At 40.1% G+C, this 27,097-nt stretch overlaps 2 protein-coding genes across 5 annotated transcripts in view; both read left to right on the forward strand.

Moving 5' to 3' along the window:
* LOC142415338 (phosphatidylinositol-binding clathrin assembly protein-like) overlaps positions 1 to 14,051 on the forward strand; it is a 34,080-nt gene extending 20,029 nt beyond the window's left edge. Inside the window, exons 10-21 of one of the 3 annotated variants that reach the window (XM_075513538.1) lie at positions 245 to 368; positions 2,262 to 2,398; positions 2,722 to 2,825; positions 3,722 to 3,868; positions 4,337 to 4,396; positions 4,484 to 4,594; positions 5,483 to 5,599; positions 5,718 to 5,748; positions 6,276 to 6,396; positions 8,489 to 8,545; positions 8,879 to 8,986; positions 9,574 to 14,051. In XM_075513538.1, the coding sequence (XP_075369653.1) occupies positions 245 to 368; positions 2,262 to 2,398; positions 2,722 to 2,825; positions 3,722 to 3,868; positions 4,337 to 4,396; positions 4,484 to 4,594; positions 5,483 to 5,599; positions 5,718 to 5,748; positions 6,276 to 6,396; positions 8,489 to 8,545; positions 8,879 to 8,986; positions 9,574 to 9,588 (1,132 nt within the window). In that variant the 3' untranslated portion in view covers positions 9,589 to 14,051. The remainder of the gene's footprint in view (positions 1 to 244; positions 369 to 2,261; positions 2,399 to 2,721; positions 2,826 to 3,721; positions 3,869 to 4,336; positions 4,397 to 4,483; positions 4,595 to 5,482; positions 5,600 to 5,717; positions 5,749 to 6,275; positions 6,397 to 8,488; positions 8,546 to 8,878; positions 8,987 to 9,573) is intronic. The other 2 variants (XM_075513539.1, XM_075513540.1) reach the window with 2 other exon arrangements.
* Positions 14,052 to 15,551: 1,500 nt separating this feature from the next.
* Positions 15,552 to 26,779, forward strand: VBP1 (VHL binding protein 1). Of its 2 annotated transcripts, none has more exons than XM_075513484.1 (6): positions 15,552 to 15,710; positions 20,229 to 20,353; positions 21,439 to 21,505; positions 21,969 to 22,067; positions 24,439 to 24,577; positions 25,575 to 26,779. In XM_075513484.1, the coding sequence occupies exons 1-6, from the start codon at positions 15,618 to 15,620 to the stop codon at positions 25,643 to 25,645; spliced, it is 594 nt and encodes a 197-aa protein (XP_075369599.1). In that variant the 5' UTR covers positions 15,552 to 15,617; the 3' UTR covers positions 25,646 to 26,779. The 2 variants fall into 2 exon arrangements, with proteins under 2 accessions (XP_075369599.1, XP_075369600.1); XM_075513485.1 differs by lacking the exon at positions 15,552 to 15,710 and adding an exon at positions 15,996 to 16,179.
* The last annotated feature ends 318 nt before the right edge of the window (positions 26,780 to 27,097 follow it).

Here is a 27,097-nt window from a genome sequence, read left to right on the forward strand (position 1 = left end):
GTGTTCACTTTCTAGTTCCTACTTGCTGAAACTTCAGGGAGTAATCCTGTGTACTCAGGCTGCTTTTTCACCAAACTCCCTTGTTACTGGGTTGTCTGCTTTTCTGTACCAGAGAGTAAGGGAAGAACAGAGTGGCGGCGGAATGATGCGCAACTAGATAAGGCACTTGGTGATTAAACTGTAAGTGAATGTATATCTGACTGTTTTTCTTAATAAAACTTCTTTTAATTATTACTGTTTTTAGAGCTAGTGCCCTATCCAGTGCTGTTTCCACACTTGCCAATACAGGAATGTCATTTAGCAGGATGGATGAGAAAGAAAAGCAGCAGGCATTGGAGGAGGAACAAGCTAGACTGCAGGCACTTAAGGTACTATATTTTTTACAAGTTTGTATTCTGAATTTTTTTTTAACCAGATACAGGCGAAAACCAGAATTGGCTTAAAATAGTGTATGGTGAGGGAACTCATTTTAAGAGAGGCCAAGGCATAATTCTGTAGGATGCGGGTGTGATGGCTGCCTATGTGTGGTGACCCTTCTACCAGGAGTATGATTTGAATAGCAGGCTGCTGATACAAATAAGTTGTATTCTTCCTTACAAGAGGTTGTTATTTAGCTCTAAGATTCACAAAATGAGTATACAACACTTGTAGGTTACATCTCAGCAGCTGAACATACAGCATTGCTACTGTAAGATTGATTATTGGTAGGAGGGAATTATTTTTCCCTGTGGTGTATGGAATGTGGCTTTAGTGTGATTTCAGTTACATTGCTCATAATGAGAATATACACTACAGTTCTGTCCACGTGTAACTGCTCTTATTTATAATTCCATAATTTAGTTTGAAAAACTATTTGAAATCATATGTATTTAGGTATAATTTATGGACTTTGAATAGTAACACGTCTGAAAGAAAATATGTGTGTTCTCTCTTGGTTCCTTAACGTGCTTTCCTTTGCTCATTGGTACTTGTTGAGTAGTCCTGTTAGTAACATCCCTCTCTTAAGGCCTGAATCCCGGTCCTTCAGGTCCGTTTAACCCATTTATAACACTGTTTCCTGCGAACATACATAGTGTAAAATCTTGAACAAGGAAAGATGCTTCCCTTGCTGAAAGCTAAATCCATAGTTCTGTCATGTCCCAGGCACACGCAAGTGGGGCAGTTGGGAATTTTTCTTGTGTTGCTTTAACGTGTCTAGACACACCTAAATGATGAAGCAACTCTGCTCATGTTATCTGGAGGCCACGTTATGAGAGCCTTAAAACTATTTGGAGTGTGAAAGTAAACTTTGACAGTAATGCAGAGTTGAGTTTCATCCCTGGAGTTACCGAGGTCTGTTGAAGATTCTCCACTTTCGTGACTTGGTGTAAGGCATGCTTTTCAAACCGGCGTGAAGCAGGTTTTTTGCTATTAGACTACAATCTTAGTGTGCCTTGCTGTCTGCTGCTGAACTGCTTCACTTGAATCTCAGCAAGTGTTGTGATACTGTTGTTTGAGTTTTTTGGTTGGGGTTGGTTTTTTTTTGTTTTCAGGAGTTGCATCAGATGTCTCCCCTCTTCACTGTCCCACTTCTACTATAATAGGACTTGTAGCTGCTGTAACCGAATAATTAAATTGGTTGATACAAATTTTCATTTGGGGGACATGGAAGCTTGCAAGCTCACTCAACATTTTACTTGAGGAATGTAAGCAGTGTAAAACACACCTGTGCTTTGACCTGTGCTGTATAAATGCAGTGGGCGTATCTAGAAGTAATGAGGAATGTAAACCTAAAATTAACAGTGTAAACTAGTTTTATTTTGCTAGCTTAAAAGCAACACTACATGGATAGTATTAGGATGCACGTTGTCAGTCTGACTTCTGAACGTCTGAATTGAACTATGAAGAGATCCTACCAGTGGAGAGAGACAGGTCTTCCTGAACAAAGGTCCATTGACCTGTTTCTCTGAGTGACTATGAAGGGAGCCTAGAATGTGTAGCTTGACTGGAAGTGTTTTACTTCTAGGCAGTTACAGATAGTTTTAAAAAAATTACTATTTAAATCCTCAAGTCCCACCTTGATTTTTTTTTAAAGGCTTTGTTAAAACAAATAGTCTTATCTCTAATTCAATCATCTTTCTGTTTTGAGGACTTTACAGAAGAATAACTTTTTTTTATTTATTAAGACCATAATTAAAATTTCTTCTTGGAAAAGGTCTTCAGGACTGAAGGGTTAATAAAGTAATAAAACGAAAATGCAAACTGTATCTCTCATCTTTCAGGAGCAGCGATTAAGAGAGATTTCTGTAGTACCAAATTCCACTTCCACATCGGCATCCCCAAGCACCTTATCAGGAAAAAGTGTGAATACCACTGTAGCTGTTGACCTCTTTGCAGTACCAGCACCCACAACAAATAGGTGAGAGATACTTTGCTTTCTGAAGCAAGCAGAAGTTACTGCATTGGCCTGTAGCTCCACAGTCAACTGCAAAGCACTGATGCTAGTTACTTCTCAAGTACTTTTCAAGAATAACCTTTTGCTGATGCTTTCCTGCTGTATTCACAGGAATTTTGGTATTGCTCAATAAGAAATGCTTAATCGCTAGTTTTGTTTTGTGCCGCTATTATTGATGGGCTACTAGTGAACAAGAGAAAGTGAGCTTGGTGTGAGTGTTTGTATAACACAGGAATACAAAGCCTGTTAAGTATCTTCATGTTTCTCTCTCTCTGTCTCTTATTCAGCATGCCCAACCTCTCTAGTGACCTTTTTGATCTTCAGCCTGCATTTGTTCCAACTGTGCAGAGCACTCCAGCTATATCAACATCAGCAAGCAGTGCTTGGGGAGGTGAGCTGTTACGATGATTTGGCTGTCTGAATGATGGGTGAATTCTTAGAATACAAGAATAAAATACAGATTCATACTTAATTGAATCTACATCTTAAACCTTAATTACTTTGCATCCAAACATTTCTATCCTTGACAGAATATATATAAAATAAGTAATCTGAAAGCTCTGGCAAACTGTTACAGAAAAGTTACTTTTTTTTTTTAACACATAGCAGTAGTGTCAATATGCAGTAGACGAAATGAAGGAGCTATTCAATAAAGGGGACAGGGAGAAGAAATGTAACTAAAAATCAAAGTTTAAAGATTCTGGGAAATACAAACTAAGCAGATGTAACTGAAAAGATGCTGGACTAGTATTTCATTCCATTAAGTGATATTTAATATACTTTTCATTTAAAAGGTGTTGGTGACTTCAAAGTTCTTACAACAAAGCTGTCATTCCCAGTTTCTTGGGCACAGCATTCTCTGTACCCTCACCCATCCCTCCAAAGAATAATCAGGATAGATGTCAAAGAAATGCCTTAAATGCTGAAATAAGGCAATGTTAACACCACTGTAAGTGTTGGTATTTTAATAGGTGGAATTGATACCCTTATGTGCTATTTAAAAGGTAGATTCTTGAAGCCAAAAATGTAGTATCTAACTCTTTTGATTGATAAATGTTCTGTCATTCTCCCCCTCCCACCCAATGGCAATACTAGAATTATTTTCCCTAAATAGAGCAAGCTGTTAAGATTTTTATCTGAAACTAAGAATTTTTATCTTTAATGGGCTGATCAACAGGTGGAATATTTACAGTTTGTCTAGAGATTCTCATATGCAGTCATTTCAGTCTGTTTTTCTTTTCCATTATTTGTACTCTGTATTCTTTCCTTCACTTCTGCATCTGAAAGGTCCTTTCTCGTCCTCAAATGGTTGTGTTGGTTCTCCACCTCATCTGGACATCTTTGACATGAAGCCAGTTGAAGAAGCTGTAAAATCTACCACCCCTTTCATCAATTCTACTTTTTCCTCCAAACAAACGGTGGAACTGTTTAGTGGTAAAAAAACCAAACAAACAAAACCCATGTAATTTCTTTGCAACTGCAGATAATTATGCTAATAAACCGGGCCATGTAATTTTTTGTGGTTTGGACCAATCTTCACTTTTTTAACAAGTGAAAATGGTACATTAATTCCAGATGTAGTAAATGATATGTTTCCTTAAAGTTTTATTTCTACAGTTGAAATAATGAGTTATTTTGTTCAGCTTGCCCAGCCTAGACATCCCAAGACTTGCAGTGTTGCTGGAAATTTTTGCTAATTTCTTTCAAACTGCAACCTCCTTTCTCTTTTGTAATGGGGAATGCAGGAGTTAATTGAGCTTTTTCAAATTTGTTTAAATTTAAAAAAAAAATCCTTTTTTACTATTAAAAATTCTTAATTTTTAACTGCAGACATAATTTTTGTGTCCCCTCTTCCTTTTTCTCTTTTAAACTGATCTTATTTTCTTCTCTCTTTTTATGAAGATGACTTTAGTGGTCATAAAGCTACATACGCTTCTGTGTATCATCCTCTGACTGTTGATGGTAATTTGATGATTTTTTTTTTTTTTTTAACTTTCTGGTTTCACTGTAATGAATGGTGTATTTGATTACTCTAAACTTTTTTTTCAGGTTTTCCTCTTCATTCAGCTCCTCCAAGTACCACCTCTTCAACAATTAATGTAGACTTTGATGCTGTTTTTGGAGGAAAATCTACAGCACCAGAGTACAGGACTACAAGTGGTAAAAACTAGCTTATGAGTAATTTACATGCTACAGACAACAGTTGCTTAACAATTTAGCATAATTACTATTGTAGTTCAAAATTTAATAATTTAATACGTTTGCAAGCTGATTATAAGACTGATAAGATAACAAGCAATCAGTTCAAGTGTAGTTATTTACTTTTAAATTAGCTTTGACTAATCTCATATAGTGTGTAATAATGGTTTCCTCTCTTTTTGGGGGAATGAACTTTGAACGTGGCCCACTGGATATCTCTTAACGGGTAAGCTTACGTTAATCTGTTTTCAGTGCTTATGACCTCAGTGTTTTCTCTTGATACATGATAATGAGTTCCCTCTAACTTCATTGAGAGGCATTGTACTTATAAAAATGCAAAACTAGTTGTGTGTATGTGTTGCTTGAAGAACAGCTGAGTTACGATCTTTCTCTTGGTGCTATTTTGCTACATATTCAAAGTGCTTATGAACGTATAGCAAAGGAACTCTTGTATACATTCAGGATACTAGCAGTATCATGAAATTACTGCTATATTGTGTTACAAGAACACTTTGAAACTATCTTTAACAATATTCTTTCTTCAGTTTTAAGGGAAGATTCATCTTAATTTAAAAATACTATCAGTTACTGCTGAAGTAAAATTGAAGATTCTACTAGATTAGTAGCTACGATACAGTATTCCATTAAAAAAAAAAGAGGTTAAACTATGCTTCTGTCTAAGCCTTAAACACTTCCAGCATGTTGAACCTCCACATATAAATACTCAAACTACTTAGTGTTCATAAAGAAAATACCTCCCTGGCTTATGGATGTCTTTTATTAAATGCAATATAAGTGTTTTGTTAACAGTTGCTTTTATGTTCTCTTGTTTAGCTTTTGACTTTCTAGATGATGTATTGCAACCCACAGTACCACCACAAAGTCAAAGAGCCACTTTAGCGAACCAACAAAGCGGAAAAATTTTGGCAAATGACCTCGATTCTTCACTTGCTAATCTAGTGGGAAGTAAGTGTGAAGCTTTTAAATTTAACTTTCCCACTTGTTACTGAAAACAAACCCAGCTTTTTTTTCCTCAAAATTAAAAATACTTAAGGATTTTGTCTGTGTCTCTTCCCCCCCCTAGATCTTGGCTTTGGAGGAACTCCATGCAAAAAGTAAGTACGTATATGTACTTCTGATATTCTTACATTACTATTCGGTAGTCTCTGGCACAGTTTACCAGTACTAACATGGCAAGAATCTCAACTCTTGAAAGTAATCTGCTGCCAAGTACAGCATTGAAATGGTGAGTTTGTGGTCAGTTACTATAATATGGTCAACCTTAACTTTTGAAGTAATTCACTTCAGTTAGTTTTGCAAGTGCTGTATTTTTATTTAAGTATTTTTATGGAGCACCGTAGAAGATCTTGCAGTTACATAAAACTCCAGTTAATCGTTATGCTGTACATCATGCATACAGTGCACAAAATAATGATAGTTTACTTTTAACACAAAACAGAACCCCCAGACTTCATCCTTGCTGGGACAGAGATATATCAAGTAGTTACTGAAATCTTGAGTGTTTCTTCCACCCATAGATTTCAGCTGTGTACGTGTATTAAGGCATGTTTTCATTTTCCATTATGTTGTTTTTACTTTAGCTGTTGACTCTGTGAAAACTAATACCACAGTTTCATTTTAGATCAGATATGCAGTGGACCCAGCCTACAGAGAAAAAACTTACTGGTGGAACAAACTGGCAAGCAAAAACAAGCACATCGACCACATGGAACCCTACTCCCTTACCCACTATTCCACATATGGTAATTTCTGTACTAGTGAAATCGTGCTTCATTCTAGCAAATGCTACTTCCCTGCTTGAATTAACTTAAAGAATAGCAAAGGCTGTTTGGGACGAGACTGCGGGCAGGGGGGAGTGCTTGTTGGATCACTTCACGAACTGAATGAGGAAGAGATTTTTAGTATACTTTATTTCCCCTCACTGTAAAACTCGTCCATTAAAGACTTAAATAATGAGCCTTTCACTTGAGACATATCTCAGTTCGTAAGTTCTTTTTTGAATTGAAACAAATGACCCCAAACCAGAAAATTTCTGATGTGTGCATTTGAGATGCTCCCACCTGTCCCCCCCCGTACATACACACATGCACCTCTAAGAATCCTAAGAATGTGTTTCAAGGGCAAAACTGCTGTTCTTTCCAGTTTTTGCTCCTTTTTCAGTTTTTATACTTTGGACTTTTGATAATGCTCAACAGCAACTTCATATTTGTAACACAGTATAAAATACTAAGTGGAAATTTTACAGTTATTTAAATGAAGAATTTCCATTTCTTGGAGGGATATTTGTAGGCAACTGATTCTTCCTATGCTTTTAAAAGAGATTTTTTTTCAAGTATCTTCTATTCGTATATATTCATACAAATACAAACCACTTCTGAAATATAGCTGCCTTGGAGGGAAGTAGAATGTTCGTCTTGGTTCTATGTACAACTAGGGTAATTGCCATATTTGCTATGGATTTTGGACTGCTGTCTGACTTCATTTTCCAATAAGAATAGCTTTGCATGTAATGCCTATTTTGCTCATCTTACGTGAGTGTGCTCATTCAAAAGTGTCAAAGTTGAATAGAATATTAAATCCAGTATTGGACTAAAAAATGGAACTCAAATTCAGATGAGAGTATATCTCAGTTGCGTAGCACTTTCATGTGAGATTTCTGAGACCATAAAATCTTTTTATTCCCTCTTGGTGCTCTAGAATGTTATGTTAGCGTGCTGATGTATTCTTATTTTTGAAAGATAGAGGGCACCTTAGCACACATTGATCACTGTGGATTTAGGTTATGTGTTTTTATTTCAGGCGTTCACGTTTGATACTTTCTTGTCTAAGTATTTGAGTGCTTTATGCCAGGTATCGCTCACTGATTTGCTTGGGATTCCAAAAATTAATGATGCAAAGAACTAGCTCAGTTATGAGCATCTTTAAAATCAGTGCCCCCAGTGTTGGAAAGGTCTAACTGTCCTGGCTTGGTCTGTGGCATTCAGGGTACTTGGTCTGTGGCATTCAGAGTACTAACCCTCCAATTTATGTATAGTCTGCATACTCTTTCATAGTGAAGTACTTTAGCACGCCATTTTAAATATAATTAGTACTGCTTAACAATGCACGGCAATATGAAGTGCATGCATCACTGTGACTATGAACTTAACCTGATATAAGTTTACTGGCTTGAGATGCTCTTCATTTTTCTTTTTGCATATTGTGATATGTTGCAGACATCAGAAATTAGTATGTGAGCAACATTTACCTGACTAAACATCTATTGCTATTTGTTTCTTAAGCTGAACGGTCACTGGCTTCCTTGGGTTTTTTTCTGTGCTCTTCTCGCACATAATGGGAGGAAGAAAGACTATTGCATGCCATGCCCTCTAAAAGCGTGTCACGCAAATGTTTGTGCAAGCAATATGTTCAAACCCTGGCTAGATTTAGTAAAATTTCTATTTTTGCCGTAAGTCTTACTAGTGATAGCTTTTTAGGCAGGGAGCCTATCCAAGTTAAGAGGCATAGTTACTGATGTTACTGTCCCTGCACTTTTTTCCTCCTGCTTTAATTGTTTTTATAAATGAGTTGAGCATAGTTACAGACAGTTATGGTACTGGACTTGAATCCATCCCTTGGTTAGAATTTCCAGTTCGAATACCTCTTAAATAATTTTCTGTCCTTACTCCTTTTGCTGTGCCAGAATGGAGTACACTATCCTGGATATGTAAGTCAATTTCTTGTAAATATGTTGGTCATTTTAAGTATTGAAGAATACGTATTTTTCACAGTTTTATATATATTACTAGTATGCATGAGCTTATCTAAAATACGTTAAAATTTTCTTGATTGAAGGTACCTGCTCCTATCACATACCCATTGACCACACCTCAAGTGCCTGTATATGGAATGGTAAGAAATGTGATTGTCTTGTATTTCTGAAAAACCTAGTTGTCTCATCCAGTGGGTTTCATGGCAGGCATTATTATACTCAATTCATCCTACAACTTACGCATATTGTTTCATAAGGTCAATAGTGTGTGAAATCTGATAGGTTTTTCACACTGTGCGTTGGAAGAGATTACTCAATTCTCTACAGCAAGTTTTTTTAAAAGCTTTGACTTTACTACGTGTATGTGCCTATGTGCTTGTTTTCTACTATACTTATAATGCGAAAAGATGTATCTTCTAGAATTAGTTTGAATTTTATACACCTGTTTTGTGGGGTTTTTGTTTTTCTAATAGGTACCTCCTCAGATTGGAGCTGCTCCTTTGATGGCACCCCAGTCAATGATGTATACACAGCCTGGTCTAAGGCCAACAAATCCTTTTGCACCTGTTTCTGAAACTCAGGTGAACTGTTTTCTTTAATCTTGAGATCACATTGAAACTTTAGTCTTGGTAAAAGCAACCAAATGTTTCGTGAAGGGCTACTAATGTACTTCTGCATTTGAAAGTGAGGGGTTTGTCAGTCAAGGGCAACAGCTTTTGCTGGCGAGGAAGCAAATTCACATGGTGAGACCATGCAAATGTAGGAAGCAAGGAGGAAAGTAAAAATCAGAGATTTAGTGGCTAACTTCTTGTTGTGTCAATATTAAGAAAATGGAAGTGGTGAAGATATGTAGAATTTAGACTTCCTATGACATTAGCTGGATACTTGGTTTAGTCATGCTGAGTAGAGCAGTGGTGAAAGCTTTCTGAAGGATCAGGTGGTGGGGAAGTGAAAAAGGCACAGACAAGAGATCGTTCAAGTTGAAAAAACTGTGTACTCCTGTCATCCAAATATGTTGGTCTTAACATTCTTTGGGGATTTTTTGAAGTGTCAAAACCTATAGTCTTAACTTGCAAGTAATAAGGCAGTTGAATGGATTCATAGTTTTAAAACAGTGAGAGAGCCTGTGTTATGTAAGTGGCATTAATATGTAATCTTTACTTCACAGATACAGTTTATGTAGAGCCGCCAAAGCAGCAAGATGTGAGAACAACCAAATACTGGTAAAAAAAAAAAAAGAAAAGACTGAATTTCAGTCTTTCCACGATGTATTCCTGAACAGGGCAACTGTTTCTTCCCTGTATAATACAATACTATTTTGAATTGCAATGCTTTAGAGGTTCTTGTTTATAACAGTCACTGCAGTGTGAAGTCATGATTGTTCACTTTTTTTTTTTTTTTAACTGCTCAGCAGAAAACTGTATTTTATTGAGGTTGACTCAAGGTGCAAGCTGGATTATCATCTTCAAAGCTGAGAAGAGGGGTTACATGATTGCTCTACAACCTTATTCATCAGTGGATTACCTTAGGAAGTTAACTGAGGATGTCAAAGCTATTTATTTTCTCCATAAATTCTGTGGCTGTTGTAAACCAAGACACAACACAAATGAAGTTGAGCAATAAAATTTTTATGTGCTCTAATAAATACTCTGATAGAGCAATGCTTGCATTATCATAAGGCCAATATTGTGTGAAATCAGACAGCTTTTTTACATTAGAATAGCTTATAGTAATTTGCAAACTTTATAATGTGAGTTTGAAATGCTGTGAATCAACAAGATATACACATATTACATATATCTATATATATTAAAAATAATAAATTGCTCCGTTGGTATGTCAGTGTAACATGGCCAGTTGAAAGAGCCAGGCTCTGATACAGGCTGAAAGTCTGTGATGGAGTAGGGGAAACAAGTGTGTTACAGAACAGCATGTGCAGTCTCCAACAGGTGACAGTAGCTGCACTTCCATGGAGTATCTTCTCTGCAGATAGCATCTTTCATAGCTCAAGGAAGAGTAGCTTTGGGAGCCAGTGAATGTAGGTATCCCCAATAGCAGCAAACGGGAACAATTTGAAAATCTTGTTGCTAACTGCAAAAGAAGCAAGAGATCCAATTTTTTTTTTTAAGTCCATTAGGTCAAAAGAAGCAAACCTTGCAATAGTGCTGACACTTGTGAACTGGCAACTATATTGAAATTATCCAGCTGTAGAGAATAGCTTGTGCTGCTTTTCTGAAATAAGAACCTAGTTGTAAACCATATAAAAGTAATTAATTTTAAATGTGTAAATATGTGCAAACTTTTAGATAATCTTTTCTGTAATGCTGCAGTAATCTTTTTCTTCTGTAGTAATTTCAAGGTGAAAATGCTATGTTAAGAAATCTGGACTCTTTTTGAGAGGAAAATCTTTTAAATCAACTAATTTATGAAGTATGCTATTCATGATGGGTCAGATGTGTACAGACTTCTGGCACGTCTTTTATATTTAACAATCTTCCTCCAAAACTGAAATCGGCTATGAAAATGCCTTATCTTCTATTTTTCAATGTCTGATTAAAAAGTGATATCATTTAAAAAAAAAAAGTAGCTAACAACAAGTAAATGGAATTGGGAGCAACCTTTCTTCCAGAAGTTTTGTGGCAGAGTACAATGAAAAGCTCTCCTGTAAAATGACTTCTACTAATGATTAATATTAAAGCTGGGTTTTCAAAAAATGAATAGTTTTCTATTGTTGCAATAAATAGACCTCCAGAGTAGCATGTCTCTTATCTTTTGGGGAGTCTGTAATTGCAGAAATATCTCTGACTCTCACTATAAACACAAATAGGCCTGAAAATCTTGTCAAACTGTCCTGTAGAGAACTTCTAAAGTACAGCACTTACTCATAGTGGGAACAAGCCTCTCCTTTTTCTGAATGGTTAATTCTGTCCAAAGAGTGCAAAAGTAGTATTTCTTAACCCTATAGAAATATTTTTGCCAAGTGAAACAACTCAAAAGCACAAAACAAAAAACCACCCCCCAACCTTTGGAATCTGTAACCACTAACTTCCTGGGAAATGTAACCTTGCAGAAGTTTAAAACTCAGAGTTTCTGAATGTGTATTGATTTTTAAAAGAATTTGGACCAGTATATAGCAATTTAATGTTCAAGTTTGAACGACAAAGGGCTTCAAGCTTTAATCCACCTTTATTGGGTTAACCAGTTGTACAATTTTAAGCCAATGAGTCCTTCAGTGCCTATAGTTACCCTCCACATGACGAGGGACTAGATGCCATTTAGAATGGGTCATTGTGTTGAGGGGACTGTTTATTTAAGAAATAGTGAATTCCATTGATTTATTCAGCATTGAAAAGTCTTGAGTTCAAATTAGACCAGTACATATAGTAATAAATGTCTGGGCATTAATGACAGAGCAGAGAGTGCTACAGTCAGGCAGTTTCTAGCACTGTAAGCTGTGAGGTCTGTTTCTCATACTGAGTTGTAAAAGTAATAATCCGTTATTTTAATAAAATATGCAAATAAATGCCTGGCAAACAGTAGATATTTGTTACAACTTTATTGCAGAGCATTCTGAATATCTGGAATGTACTTCGCTCGGAAATGGATTTAGTGCTAGGTATAGTTTGCACTACTTCTGATTTGCTCTGGATTTTTTAATGGTTCTTTGATATGCTTTCTTGTAGCAAAGCTGTCTGATACCAATTTATTTAGTATTAAAAAAGGAGAAACAGCCACAAAGTACATCCTAAAGACTTTATAAGCTACCTTCTTTTTAGTCTCCTTCAGAACACGATACATTAAAACACGGCTTTCAGATGTATCCTTACGAAGAAAAGATTGCTTTACACACTTCTCTCTGCACAAAAGTGCATAGGACTGCTTTTTGCCAACCTCTTCCTTGTGCACATATTGGAGCGCACAAAATGGCAGAATCCTGTGTTTTAAATAACATAGTTCATACATTAGAAGTAAAACCCAAGGACTTAGGATGCTGTCAAGGCTTTTATGGCTCAGAACTTGTTCTCCAAAAAAAAACCAAACAACAAACCCCACTTTGAAGACAAAGGTTGTTCTTGAGGGTAACTGTAATAGAGTTGCAAATAGGAGTTGTGATGAGTAAAACACTGAAGAGAGGTGTATATAAATGTGACTTTCCCTTTTGTTTCCTTCAAACTCATTTGATCAGAATCCTGTCTGAATATTTCAGAAAGCAGATAACTAAGATGTCACTGTCATGTTTGTCTGAACAAGGAGGAAGACTTTTGAAGTGTGCTGTGCGTTTTGCATTATTGTACTTCAGTGGGTCATTCAAGCCTGACTGTTGGGACTTCATGCTGCTACAGGGAGGCTGTCTTTTGTGGGATATACCATAAGATAACTTCTGGGGGAATTTGGAAAGGTTGATTGTGTTAGGCCTTGAAAGTGTACCTCTTTTTAAATAACTGGGGTTTTCTAATGTTCTCTAGATACAGTTTGACTTTGCCTCCAAGAAGTTACTGAATTTTTTTAATTTTGGACACAGTACTAGAGAAATCTCAGTTCTGTGCACATAGTGGTGGAATACTTGTAGGTAAAAATAACAAATGGACTTTTGTTTAAAAAAAAAAAAAACAACAAAAAATAAAAACCACATGCACGAAAAAAAAACCAACAAAAAAGCTTCTGACTACAAGATTGAATACAGGGTGTATCCCCATCTGGGTTTTTTAATGTGTGGCAGGGAGGGTGGGGTTACAATTAGAATAGCATGCACTGTGGATCGGTGCTTAATTTGTACATAAAAAGGAAAACTTTGTTTTGGGTAGTTTGTATTGTAAGGACAACATCTAAAGGCACTGTGTATCAGTCATTTATTTCCATTTAAAAGATTATATTTTTGAGCAACGGAAACTGTACATGTTATCATTTATACATTACTGATAGCTAGGAATATAGAAAACCTGTTGCTATTACTCTGAAGATGTATTTGACTTGTCATTGATACGTACAACAACACTGCATCACTACTTTACGCAGATTCTCATGATCATTTATTTAAAGAGATTGTAGTGCAACAAGAGATTGTACAGTTACAACAGGAATTGTAACATCAAATCTTTCAGAATATCTCAAACGTGTATCCTTGTGATTAAGTTTAATCCTTTACCAAATGTTTGGCTGGAATTTCGTCTTGGAGCAATGACAAAATAGGTGCTGGAACAGATTTCCCTCACCCCCCAACCCACACTTTACATTATTTATTTAATAGGTCTTGTTTTGTATGTTATGTTTTTTTCCCCGTAACAGGTTTGTGCCTTTTATTGGATATTTATTTAAAAGGAGCTACTATAATTTAGGTTGTTCAGGCTTTTTTTCAGATCTATTCTTGTACAGCTGTTCCTTTACATGAGTTCCTTCATTTTATAAGAATACCGAATGTGTGGAAAATATACCAGCCACAAACTGGAAAAAAATTTTGAGGGTTTATGTTCTATGAATTAATAATTTTTTAAAAAGAAGCCTAAGCACAAGACTGGCTGTGTTGATGTTTTAATTGTGGAACTTCGCAATTTGTTAATACACAAACTGTTTGTTTTTTAAAAACTGCTCATATCCAATTATTTGAAACAACAAGTTTTGGAAAAAAATAAACTTTGGCACATGCAAGGTGTGTGTGTATGTGATCATTCTTTAATGTGTTCTCAGGGTTAAGGCTTTCTATAATGCTAATAGCAGCAGCTGAATTAGCACGCTTGATTAGTTTGTTACTTTTCTGCATTTACATTTAATGTAGTATTATGCTTTATCCAAATTATCAGTGCAGCTTAACTTGATCAGTTGACAAGTTTTCCTTTGGGAAGCAGTGACTGGTTGTTCCTGTGCGGAGTAAGTGGACGTGATCGAGGCGGCAGTGGAGGGTGAGACACAAAGCTGCTGGTATCGCATAGGGGCGACTTCAGGTTCTCTCCCGAGGTGGCTCACTGCATCCACATGGGAAATAGGCAAATGTTAACAAAGTTAAACATTTGGCTTTCTCATAATTTTGTACCTGTAGAGTCACTCTGCTGGAGGAGGTGTAAGGGTTGTTTTCATAGATCTGCATGTACCACGTAGAAAGCCTGAAGATCAGAGGTCAACAGCATGAAAACATTTAATTGCAGAGTGTTTATTGCTTGTAGCTGCTCGTGAGCTTTGTGAGGACTGTGTGCGGGCACGCGTTCTTGCTTTTTGGAAAGGTGTTTAGTATTGGTTTAGGTTGCCTAAAGTTAGATTAATTCCCTAACGAGTCGCCATTGCAGCACAGTGCCAAGGGCCTGGAAAAGACACTCTAGTGAGGTCTGTCTTCTGCAGGTGTTTCTTATTTCTAGATTAGCAGCCTTGAAGAACAGTGTTTTTAAAAGCTGGGCTGTTTTGTTTCATTTAGCTGTAGAGATTTGTTTTCAGTTAGGAGCTTGAACTATTTAATAGCTAATTCTTGCTGTGTCACTGCCAGCCCCAAGCTTCCTGTTGCTGAGGAAGCCCGGGGCAGCGGCAGACTGCCGGCGCTGCTGCCTCTCTGAAGCCCCGTCAGGGCTCCGGTCACCGGCCCCGGCTCCGAACTGGTGCCGTAGCAAGGGCGTGATGGAACGCGGGGGTAGAAATGTAAACGTATAAACACAGGGCAAGCTTTATTTCTGATCCTTTAGAAATGTTTAAATTATTAACGGGTGGTCCCGTTTCTATTGTTTATTATATGTGGGTATTTTGCTTGTTTAGCGTGGGGGACGGGCAGGTGAGGTAACGCGTGCTTTCAGGAGCCAGGGTGCTGCCTCCGCCGGCAGGAGCAGCGGTTGGGACCCGCAGCCCCTTCCTTCGTCCCCTCTCCGGCTGCCGGGGCGGAGCAGGGCGCTCGGAAGCTCCTGCCGCCCGCAGCAGGCCGGGCGGAGGTGAGTGCCGCCGCCCTCCTCCGCCTCCCGGCCCGCCCCGGCCGCCGGCAGCGCGGCGCTGCCCGGGCCGCTCCTCCAGCCCGGCCGCCGGTGGGAGCCGGGCCGGGCCCGCCCCCTGCCCCAGGCCACCAATGGGCGACGCCTTGGGACGGCCGCCGCCCCGCCTACCCCGCTCGCCTCCGCCCTCGCATCATCGCGTCGCTCAAAGCCTGACAGCCAATGGGTGGGGTCGCGCGCGGCGGTGACGTGATGACGTACGACTCTGGTGTCCCGGCGAAGGCCGCGCACGCACCGTCGGTTCCCCAAGATGGCGGCGGCCACCAGCAGCGAGACGGGGTGCGGCGAGGTGGCGGCGGGCGAGAAGCGCGGCCCCCTCGGCATCCCTGAGGCGGTCTTTGTGGTGAGCGGCGGCTCCGCCGGCCGGGCCGCTCCGCGCCTCGGCGGGGGGCTGGGGGGGAAGGGAGGAGCTGCGCTCCGGCGGCCGGGCCCGTCCCTTGTGAGGCGGCACCTGCGGCGGGGCCGCGGCCTGGCAGGCGGGCGGTGCCTGAGGGAGCGCGGGCGGCGGGGAAGGCGGCGGGGCTGCCCCTCGCGGCCCGCCCCGCTGGGCTGTGGGGCTAAGCGGGAGCTGCCGGCCCGGCCCCGCTCAGGCGGAGGAGCTGCGGCGATCTCCCCTCCCCGCCGCTCCCCCGGGCCGCCCGCGCCCGGTGCCACGGGTCTGTCCCGCGGGCCCGGCCTGCCCTGCCCGCGGCCATCCTGCGGTGTCGGGCAGGGACAGCCCCATACCGGAGCGCTTCTCTTCTCTCCAAACCGGGCAGGGTCCTGTGCCCCGGGGGGCGGGGGGGTGCCTTAGTCCTGAGGATTTTCACGGGGTGAGTTGCATTATTTGGATTGTGTCTTGGCGTTATTAAGTATTAATACACTTTACAGCAAGCTCAAATCCCCGTTTTAAGCGTTATCGTGTTCTTTCACTGGCCAACTCACGTGCCAACGAAGCGCGTGTTATGAATGAACCCTCCTGTCGTACACGCTAAGCCGTGGTTCCTTATGGTGGTTCCCTCTGCACAGAGCACAACGTTGCCACTTCTGTTTCATCTCGGATGATGCTGTACCGCCCTCCTAGCGCCTTTCCCTCCATCTTCCTCTCATAATCTAGTTCTTGATCATTGAGCAGAATCACTCTTCGGAAGCGACCACGGTGTCCAGCTAGGTTTCCTGACTTCTCGGAAACCGACAAATTTGTGTCTTTTGGAAAACGGGCTGAACTTGTTTATCTGACATTAAAAAGTGATTTACCAAGCACTTAATAATTCTCTTGACTGGCTGAAAAAAAGAATTCATTGACTTATACAGTGACGTAATGTCAAAATTATCTGTTGTTCACTTTCTGCTCTAAGTTAGCTCTTGGTGTGCTGTCTTGATTGCTACTTTATTTCATTTGATCAATAAGTATTGATCAGACTGGCTATACCTGGCTGCCTTGGTGTCATCTTGAAACGTTGGATGTCTGTCGTGAATGCTTTGTTTATTGTGTTGCTTTATTACTGAGATTTTCTTGGACTTTGAAAGTCTATAGTTCTCAGATCTGTCTTGATACCTTTACCAGAGCTGTTTGGACTGATCAGGTATGACTGCTCTTATAGACATAAATTGATTTGATTTGCATTTCTAGGTATTGTGCTTGTATTACCTGTGTGTCTTGCTAGGGCATAGGTCCTGAACAAATGGGTACAGTACGCTTGCTTTCAGTGCATCCAGATCCTACTTTTCCTTTAAGGTTCTTTAACAATTATTGGGGTCTGGCAAATCTTACTGGGATGTAAAACCATTGCTGCCTGCGGCTAACTTCCTCCCCCCCCTCCCCCCCCCCTTATGGGAGACTAATGTAGACGCAAGCAAAGGGAAAGGGCCACAGCTTCAGCTGCCCTACGAGACCTTCATCATCGTGACAGAGGAGAACTTGTGGTCTGTGCTGACTCTGCAGTGGAGGTGGCCACCCTGGCAGGGAATGGGAGATAACCAGCCTCAGCAAACACTTTGAGGGTGTCTATCACATCCTTCATTTTCATGCTGGTAGCTGTCAATGCAGTTCACGTTTGGTTCCACGTTGTTCCTTTTTGATACTTGTGTCTGAAATATCTCACGTCCTGGGAGAGTTCTGGGGGTTGTGGCTTAGTTCTGTGCTTCTGTTCAGTTCTTCATAACCTTATGTCTGGATCTAAAACCCACTGAAGTTTCCTAATTTTCAGGTTTGAGAGGTGCTCTAATCAAATACAGACATCTCTGCAGAAGAGATCCTCGATGATGATGATCTTAGAGTACTTGGATGTAGATGTTAAGATAGACTTTTTTATTCAAAATAAGCATATGCTAAGAAGTTTTTAATGGTATTCTGCTCCACAAAGTTAAAATAATAGTGTCTTGAGGCTGGTTTTTATTATAGGCTTTTTCTTCAGAAAATAGGTTTCTGTTTCAAAACCATTGTATACTATCATGACGATAAAGACTTCCTGATCACTTGCTTGACATTCCCCTTGGCACGTGCTACGTGGGCAGTCTTACTGTGAATCTTGCCTTCAGAGGTGTTTTCTTTAAGTGTCTTGATTCAGTAAAGGCTCTTCAAACAGTTTATGGTGGATACTTTTTCTTGGGCATTGATCTATGGATCCTTGTGCCTCTCCAGATTTCAAGTGACATTAAGCACTGACTCAGGGTTTCACTGGAGTTTAAAAAACACTCCAAGTAGAACTTTCAACTCTGTTTTCTTCTGAGCTGTTGTCCAGATGTTTCCAAATAAAATGCCTTCCTTATTCTGCGTTCCTTAGCATGCGTGTGAGTGGGAGGGCAGTGGATGCAAATCTGAAAACGTGTCTCTCTTGTCATGTTCTCTGTATATGCCCATAGGTGATGACAGCTCTCCACAGAAGCAGAGCGAGTGCCTGCAGCTCTTTATTTGGGTCATCACTCAAAAGATAAACATAAGGCCGAATGGGAATGTGCTATCCTGCTCTATTTCAGGGCTTTTACAGAGTGTTCGTGTGGCTTGGCTTGAAGTTTGCAAAGATGGTGTTACCTTTACGGTGTACAGCAATGGTGTTTTGCCAGTGATTTTCTTCCTAAAAAGACAGAGATGAGTTTTGGCCAGTCCTTGCAGAACCTGTAAGATAATTCTGCGGTTGAGATGCTGCATGACACCCCATGAGGCAGGGATCCTAATAGCATTGACACCCAGCTCTGCTGCGAAGCTATTCTGTTCAAGCTCAAGGAAGTGACTGTGTCTCAGCCTTGCAGTTGGGTAAGATGGGCCAAAAGCCCAACCAGCGGGACTTGGAAGTTGCAGTTGGAAAACCTGGGTGGTAAATCTGAGCCTGCCTTGGACTGGGGCATTATGTAGTGGGAGGAGATCACCAGTATAACAGGGGGCCTGGATTCACTTCTCAGCATCTTCGTTTCAGGAGGACTTGGGTTCTGCTTGTCTATCTGTACAAACAGGCATTAGCTGAGGCAGAGGTGGGGTGCCAGGCAGTGTGTGGGGTGAGTTGTTGCCCACCTGCTTTTTCCTTTTGTCTTGCGTGATTTACATGAGCAGAATAGTTTCCACAAGAGGGAGTTTGATTTCAGAACATCCTCAGGCCTCACTTGCCTGAATCTAATCCTTGGGTTTTTTTGGTTAAAGCTTTTCTACAGGCTTCATCAGGAGGCAGGAATGCTTCTTGTTCTGTTGTTGGTGAGGTAGCTTAAGGCATTCCTCGGGCAGTTAGTCTGAAATGCGGTCCCTTGAGTTCTATTCTACCACCTCGATCATGCTGCCTGCTGAAGTCTGTTGTGGAGTTCATATTTCTACTGCAGATTTCCTTAATGATAAGGAAGGTGGATGACTTCTTACCAGGTTCAGTGATTTCATAGTAAGTTTCTTTAGCCAAGAGAGCTTAGGAGGGGAACCAGCTATACGTCTGATACTACTTTAGTAATGTATTATAGTCTTTTTCTGATGTGAAACTACTAGAATGGAAACACCTAGTTAAAAAGGAGAAGCTGAAGAGGCCTATGGTAGGCTTCCATCAGGTTTTACAGAGCTATATAGACAAATAAGGACAGAATTACCACAGTGGACAAGTGTGGTCATCTTGAATTATACGTAGGTAAATGCTGTCAAGGTCAGAAACACATGGTTGATCTCTGGCCGGACAAGCCTTTCATGAGGCTGAGAACGTTGCCTGCAGGCAGATGAACTGCTTCCTGGGAGTCTGAAGGAGGCACTTGCAGAGGTCAGCATCCTTGCCTGCTCAGGCCTGTCTTCTCTGGCTGCTTTTCCAGTTGATGATAGAGGACTGGCTGGAATTGTTCTCTAGAGGTTTCCATGGCTTCCTGCTGACTATAGAAGGAGCTTTTGAAGGCAAGCTGTTTAATACCATAAAGCCTGCCTGAGCAGATACCACAGTTTTCCCCCCTTTGCCTCTTTCTCTGCCACAACATGCTTGATCAGGCCGTGATTCTTTTCCTTCATCAGTCTTATCCTAAATAGTTCGTAATCCGATTAGCCACAGAGAAGCATTATCCCTGCTTTACAGATAGGAAACCAAAGTTTAGCCGTGGTCTGAGGATATCCGTCCCCGTTAGGTGTCATTTGGCATTGGCCAGAACCGAAAGCACCACTAACAAGGTAGTAGCAAATATGGTTATGAAATAATCCTTGCACCTGTTCTGTAGTTCCTTACCAAAAAAAAGGGGGAGGGGGAAGTGAAAAGGTGGCTAACTAAGAAAGGAAACAAAATTATTTTGTACTGCACTCCGGAAAAAAAGAAGTTTGTTTACATATAAAAACCCCTCTAGACTTAGCTGCAGTAAGATGATAGCATGACTGTATCTAGCATTTCTGTAAAACTCTTCTAACATTGAGGGTTTCTTTCTCCCCTTAAAGGAAGATGTAGATTCTTTTATGAAACAGCCTGGAAATGAGACAGCAGATGTAGTTCTTAAGAAGTTGGATGAGCAGTATCAGAAGTATAAATTTTTGGAACTTAATCTTGCTCAAAAGAAAAGGAGGTAAGTCATAATTTTTGCAGAATTGGGAAATGTTTAGCACAGTTGTGGTTTTTTTTTTTTTTTTTAAAGTCTATTTTTTTTAAATATCCCAAGAAGTTAAAAGTTGATGTTAGGAGAGCTAATATTTGCAGTACTTGCAGGAAAGCCCAGCTTTTTTTCTTTCTTCTTCCGGAGAATTACATGCAAAAGAATTTACAGTATTGCTGAAATTGGTCCTTAGCCTTTAAGGCTAAGGCTAAGTACTGCTGTAGTCTCTTAATTTTGTCAGCCTGGTGTAAATAAGAATATGTTTTTGTCAAATGACTACTGTATCAAGCCTGTAACTTTTGGTGTAGTAATCTCGTCTCTCTTCAGTAGCTTCAGTCTTCATCTGAAGCTAGGCAAGAAGCAAATTTTTAAAAGCTAAAATCAAAGCTTCAAGTAATGTTTTATTTAGATTACACTTCCTTCATGGACAAATATCCCTCATAATCTACCTGGAGGCCTGCTTTGGCAGTCACTGCTGTCTGAGCCTGCTGGTTGCAGAGGAGGGTGGCCTGGAAGGCCAGTGGGGATGCCAGCGTCTTTGCCAGGCTGCTGCAAGGGCTGTCGAGGAGGGAGATGCCCTGAACTCTGGAGAGAGCTTTCGTTTTAACAGTGCCAAGTCTTGTAGTACTAAACTGTTTGTTAGAATAGTTTGTGGACCTCAGAAGAAAAACACTTGTTTTGTTTTACCTACAGTGTTTTTTATTTGTATTTCTGCTGAGGTTTCCCTCTCCTCTGGGGAGATCAGAAATACACAAAAATATACCATTTTAGCAATCAGGTATCTGTTACTGTTAATACGTGTTTGTTCCAGTTTAAAAGCTATATGTATTGCTCTGCTTCAGAAAACCAATGAGCCTCAGTATGATAAGAAGCAGGTGAAGCTGTAGCTGAGGTGCCTTTACATGCCATATCTTTCAAATCTGCATTTGTAAGCCTGGAAAGCTGTTAGAGTTTCAAGTTTTAAAATGGAGCTTGGATTGTATAATAAAACTGATCACTTGTTTAGGAAACTTTGTGTCTCTGTAAAATAATAAATTATGACTGTTGTTAATTCACAGGCTAAAAAGTCAGATTCCTGAAATTAAACAGACATTAGAAATTTTAAAACACATGCAGAAGAAAAAGGTAAACTATTTTGAATATCTAATGAGTATGAGAAAAGCTAACTACCTTTCCACCCTAACAGAACACATTGCAAGAAATGTTTTGGAGAGCACACTTAATATGCCTTTATAAATAACAGAATTGTTTTTAAAGGTATGTAGTACTTTTCGAAAGCTAGTTCAAAAAAAGTTAATGTTTGTAATGCAAACTTCACTTTTAATAGTGTATAGATTGCAGCTAAGCTTTGACTTCATCTCTATTATTTATAGAGATTTCTATATTGTTTTTAAATATATCTTTTTAAAATGCTTTATTCTTGGAGCTCTAACTTTAACATTGAAGTAAAATTACATAAAGTTCCACCAAAGTTAATACTGTATCAATGACAAAAAGCAGAAAAGTGTGCTCTTTACTGTAAGTTTTATGTCTTTGACATAAGTTTCCAGTGAAAATAGCAATTTTAAGTTTTATCATTTGTCTTAAGGATTCCACACATCCAATGGAAACCAGATTTTTATTGGCAGATAATCTCTACTGCAAAGCTTCAGTTCCTCCTACAGATAAAGTTTGTTTGTGGTTGGGGGTAAGTAAAATGGAACTTTCTCTGAAACTGTTTAAATAACTTATAAAAGGCTTATAAAAGACAGTGTTTGTTGCTGTCTTATCTGTACTTCTAGTGGCTATGGGCATAATTCTGTTCATGTGTGCACAGTGGAGCTGTGTCCTGTCAGCAGGGCAAACCTAACAAGACAATTTCAGCACGTTAGTGAAGGTTTCATGTTTGATTTTATTTGGTGCATGAACAGTAAGACTTCAGAGGATTGTGATTTTGCTGGACTGTTCTTTCCAAAAAGCATATTGATGAATGTTTTCCTTATCGCTTTTATCCCTTTGTGGTTCAAATTACCATCCAGCATTGCCTGCGATGGGAACATGCCCAGTAAAATAACTTAGTTTGGCAAGTGGCTTCCCATCTTCTCTGCATTATTTGTATTTAGCATCTTGCTTTCCCTTTTCATGCGTGTTTTTAGGGAAAGATGGGATTTCTGTTACTCGCAGGTATCTGCCAGCATTTAGAGTGGAATTTGTGCTAAAGACTGGTGGGATCAGAGCTCAAAACACAGATTTCTAAGTACTTAAGTGATATCAGGTTGGGATATTTTGTATTCAGAGGCTTCCTTATATGTGGAGATAACCTGCTAATGTTTATTTTGAGACTTCTAAATCCCAGATGTTCCCAAATGCCCGTGTTGGCTGTCAATCAAAACGACTTGGTTAGGACAGAAACGTTGTTGACACGCGCAGCATCCGGACTGATTGGGCAGTTACTCCCAGCCTCTCCCACTTCTTTTCTATCATAAAAAGAGAAGATTTGTCTGATACCTGTTGCTTTTAGGAGACTGTCTTCAGAATTTACAACCATTGACTTTCATGGAGCATCCCAGGTTTATTTTGTCACAGAATATCAGAGAAAGTTCATCCTATTGATGGTTCATACAGAAAAGCTATAATGAAATGTCACAAGCAATTTAATTATATTTAGGTGTTCTCGGCCTTCTGCCTTTATCCTCCTTGTTGCTTACAGTCTGCATGTTGGGCTATGTCTGTTACTATTATTGGGGAAACTGTGTCTTCCAGTTATTTTAAAAGAAGAATGGCTTATCTCACTCTTGCACCTCTGTGTGGCATTCCCTGGGATCATATCTAGTTAGTAGTATGTGGCTCTGCTCAATGCCCAGTTCTTGAATGGGACAAAGCATCACTGGTGCATCTTCACTTGATACTGCTCTTTTATCTCTTCATGTGGTAGCTTCTTACTGAAATAAAGATTTGTAGATTAAAAACCACCATGGTATAGGATAAGACTTTTATACATGTTGTATCTTTAAATAACCTGTAATACTTCTGTGAATCACCAATGCCATGAGACTGTTTGTCAGTGTTCCACACAGAGATCCTAAGGTGGTGTGGTTTAGCCCCAGCCAGCAACTAAGCCCCACCCAGCTGCTCGCTCACTCTCCTCCGGTGGGATGGGGGAGACAATTGGAAGGGTAAAAGGGAGAAAACTCGTGGGTTGAGATAAAGACAGTTTAACAGGTAAAGCAAAAGCCGCACACGCAAGCAAAGCAAAACAAGGAATTCCTTCCCTCCTCCCCATGGGCAGGCAGGTGTTCAGCCATCTCCAGGAAAGCAGGGCTCCATCACGCCTAACGGTGACTTGGGAAGACAAACGCCATCACTCCCAACATCCCCCCTTCCTTCTTCTTCCCCAGCTTTATATGCTGAGCATGACGCCATACGGTGTGGAATGTCCCTGTGGTCAGTTGCGGTCAGCTGTCCCAGCCGTGTCCCCTCCCAGCTCCTTGTGCCCCCCCAGCCTCCTCGCTGGTGGGGTGGGGTGAGAGGCAGAAAAGGCCTTCACTCAGTGTAAGCACTGCTCAGCAGTAACAAAATCATCCCTGTGTTATCAACACTGTTTCCAGCACAAATCCAAACCATGGCCCCATACCAGCTACTGTGAAGAAAATTAACTCTATCCCAGCCAAAACCAGCACATAAGGTTAATCCTGAATGCAAGAAAAATTGTTTCTAGAGTTGTGTGACACTTGAAAGATGCTGCTAAGAATCGTGGTCTTTCGCTTTTCAAATATGGTGAAGATGAGATACTGATACCTGAAAGGCTGAATGCAGTCCACAGGGAGAGAAATGCCTTGTTGCTTAGCTATAGGAAGAGAACTTTTTTTAAGTCACTAGAGGGATTTATTACTCAGTTACTGAAGTGGTGGAGGCCCCAAGTGGATTCTGGCATTGCTCGTCCTGAATCTTCTTGTCTTGGCCTGTCAGGACAGCTTTTTGTTAATGTCATGTTATAAGCGAAAGCCTGAAATAAGCCTGCTATGGCTTACTCCTTACAGTGCAAGAGTAAAAGCTTTTATCAATCTTTCTTTTTTTAGGCCAATGTGATGCTTGAATATGATATTGATGAAGCGCAGGCTCTGTTAGAGAAGAATTTGTCAACAGCCACAAGAAACCTTGATCTTCTAGAGGAAGACCTGGATTTTCTTAGAGATCAGTTCACCACTACAGAAGTCAGTATCCTTTTTTTTTATTTGCGGGGAAGAGGCGTATGTGAAAGCTAACATACAGGTAATTACCAATTTCCTGACATGTTTTTATTTTAGACTGGCTGCCCTTAAAATTCTGTAGCACTCTAGGAACTTAACCTTTTCTAGCAGTGAAACGGGATACTGCGTTTCCAGTGTTGAGCTGAGGGTTGGTGCGTTAGCTGTAGCAAAACTTGCGTTTGTGATTGGGTCCCTGTGAAGCCTGCTGTGGTGGTTGCAAGCCGAGACTGGAAGCGAGTTGGAAGCGTGGATCGGTGCTGTGGATTGATGGCCAGGAGGCCATGTCAGAGCAAAGTGACTCTCCCTTCCTCTCTAGAGCATATGAATATCGTCCTTTGGGCTATTGCTAATCATACCCGATTCAGCTGCCATTGCAATGCTCTCCAAGCAACGCAAGCTCTGCTGCAGCAAGCTTGGTGCTAGCTTAGGCGTTGCTTAACCTTGGGTTTTTTTGTTTCTTTATGCTATCATGAACCACCTCCAGAGGTGTGCGTTTTTTTTTTTTATACTTAAAAACTATTTTAACGATGAGGGTAGCCGTCAACTGAAGCATTAGATTTAGTAAACGAAGGGACAACGGCTTGTTTTTTCCAGTTGATGCTTAAGCTATCCTAGTGCTGCAGGAAGTTATGGATGCCTGAAATGGGCAACTAGAGCTGATATGGGCAGGTTGACTGAAATCAGAAAAGGGTAGCTGTAAGTAAAACTAGAAGTGTGTTGCTCTGTAATACCTTCTTGGAGGTTTTTAAGTAAATGGTATAAATGCTGCAGCTGTTAACAGTTACTAGTATTCCTGTGTGTTAAGGCTTTGCATCAAGTCAGCTCTTTCATTAAATGGTTGCTATATTGACTGTTACAAGTAAGTGAAGTATGGCCCACTGTATAACCTGCTTTTCCTCTTTTTTCTTTCTTTCTTTTTTTCTTTTCCTAATGCACGAGCTATTTCCTTAATTCCACACCCTCAGATATGGCTAGAGTTTATAATTGGGATGTAAAGAGAAGAAACAAGCAAGACCCTTCCAAAAACAAAGCATAGTTTTGCCAATTTTGAATGTGGTTTCAATTTCCAAATATTTTTTATTTAAACACCCCCAAGTTCATTCTTAAGGGACTGAGTTACTTTAAGCATTTCAGTAAATGGTAAAATATATAAAAACTAATGGTGAGCACCATTTTATTTATTTGTAAACTCAAAATTTGGTTTCATGCATGCTTCATGAAATGAATTATTTGAAAAGGCACCACACCGTCCGGCAAAGGACATAGTATTTTGATCAGACCAGTCTGTCATAAATAAATTTCTACCTGAAAGCTTGTCTGAAAAGCTGAGGGGCATGTATGAAATAGTCTGACATTTTAGCAGGTTACGGTAATGCAGGGGTTTGCTTTTTCATCTCCGTGTACAGCTGATGAAGTTCAGGTCAGCTTGGGTGGGGAAGGCGTGCAGCTGTAATGTTCGGGGAAACAGAAAAAATACAGTGAAGTCTTGGATTTTGTTTCAGTCAGTTAATTGGCAGCATCAATCTGCAAGCATTCCTGGATGTCCACTTTGGAGAAACTTGTTTTTAATAATGATTGGTTAGTTAACTGCCTGTTACCGAACTCTCAGCACTTTACGTACAACAGTTTGAGACTTGTCTTCAGAGAAGAGTGGTAAATGGAGTAAACAGCACAAGCTATGTCAAGACTGCAGATGATCTCACCCCGTTCTTTTTCATACATGTGCACACACTGCTTATTTTTGCAAATGCGTTGAACAAGGACACCAAAATGCTGATAGCCTTTAAACAAGAAGCCCCCTATTTACGATCCCTTAGACAACATGTCCAGTTCAAATGTCTTAACACTCTCAGCCTCCCAGGTGGTGAAACCTGTATCAGAGAAGGGTGGTTTACTGAAGCATGACTTCTGGTCTTAACAGTTGGAATATTTTTTTGGTTCTTACGAAGCCTTGCGAGATTGTTGCCTTTTACCTCTGCAGTTTCTTTCTAAAATGAAATGCTCAGTGGTGATGTCAGTGGCTAATATTCACATTCTGTGACTGAGAGTACAGGTTTCGCTGCAAAAATAAATGCAAATGTTAACTGTTCGATCTTCATGTAAGAAACAATATACCTGTAAATTTTTTGTACTTTTATTTCATGATATTAAAATAGTAAAACTAAACAGTTGTGGCAAACACCTGTTTTTGTGCATCTTTCTTCATGTGATCAGTCACGAATCTGATATGTGATCTTTTATAACGTTTCCCTCCCTTAATTGGGGGCAGGAGGGTGAAAAAATTCCGTTGAAGCAGCAGACATGAAAAGTGTGGCTGCTGAATACGGGCTTGAATGAAATGGGGAGTGTGAGTCAGCACGTCTGAATTTGTGAATACAAGCAACTGATTTGACAGCACTGGGGCTGTAAGAGTCAGAGCTGCAGGGATGGGCATAAAACAGGCAGATCCTCACCACCGGTCACAAGTACGTACCTGGCCTTGGCTCCT

Source organism: Mycteria americana, chromosome 10 (genome assembly GCF_035582795.1).
Source record: "Mycteria americana isolate JAX WOST 10 ecotype Jacksonville Zoo and Gardens chromosome 10, USCA_MyAme_1.0, whole genome shotgun sequence".
NCBI lineage: Eukaryota > Metazoa > Chordata > Aves > Ciconiiformes > Ciconiidae > Mycteria > Mycteria americana.

Coding starts and splice junctions, on each gene's coding strand:
- VBP1 (XM_075513484.1), top strand. CDS start 15,618: ATGGCGGCGGCCACCAGCAGCGAGACGGGGTGCGGCGAGGTGGCGGCG. Junction 15,711..20,228: donor TCCCTGAGGCGGTCTTTGTG/GTGAGCGGCGGC, acceptor CTCCCCTTAAAG/GAAGATGTAGATTCTTTTAT. Junction 21,506..21,968: donor AACACATGCAGAAGAAAAAG/GTAAACTATTTT, acceptor ATTTGTCTTAAG/GATTCCACACATCCAATGGA.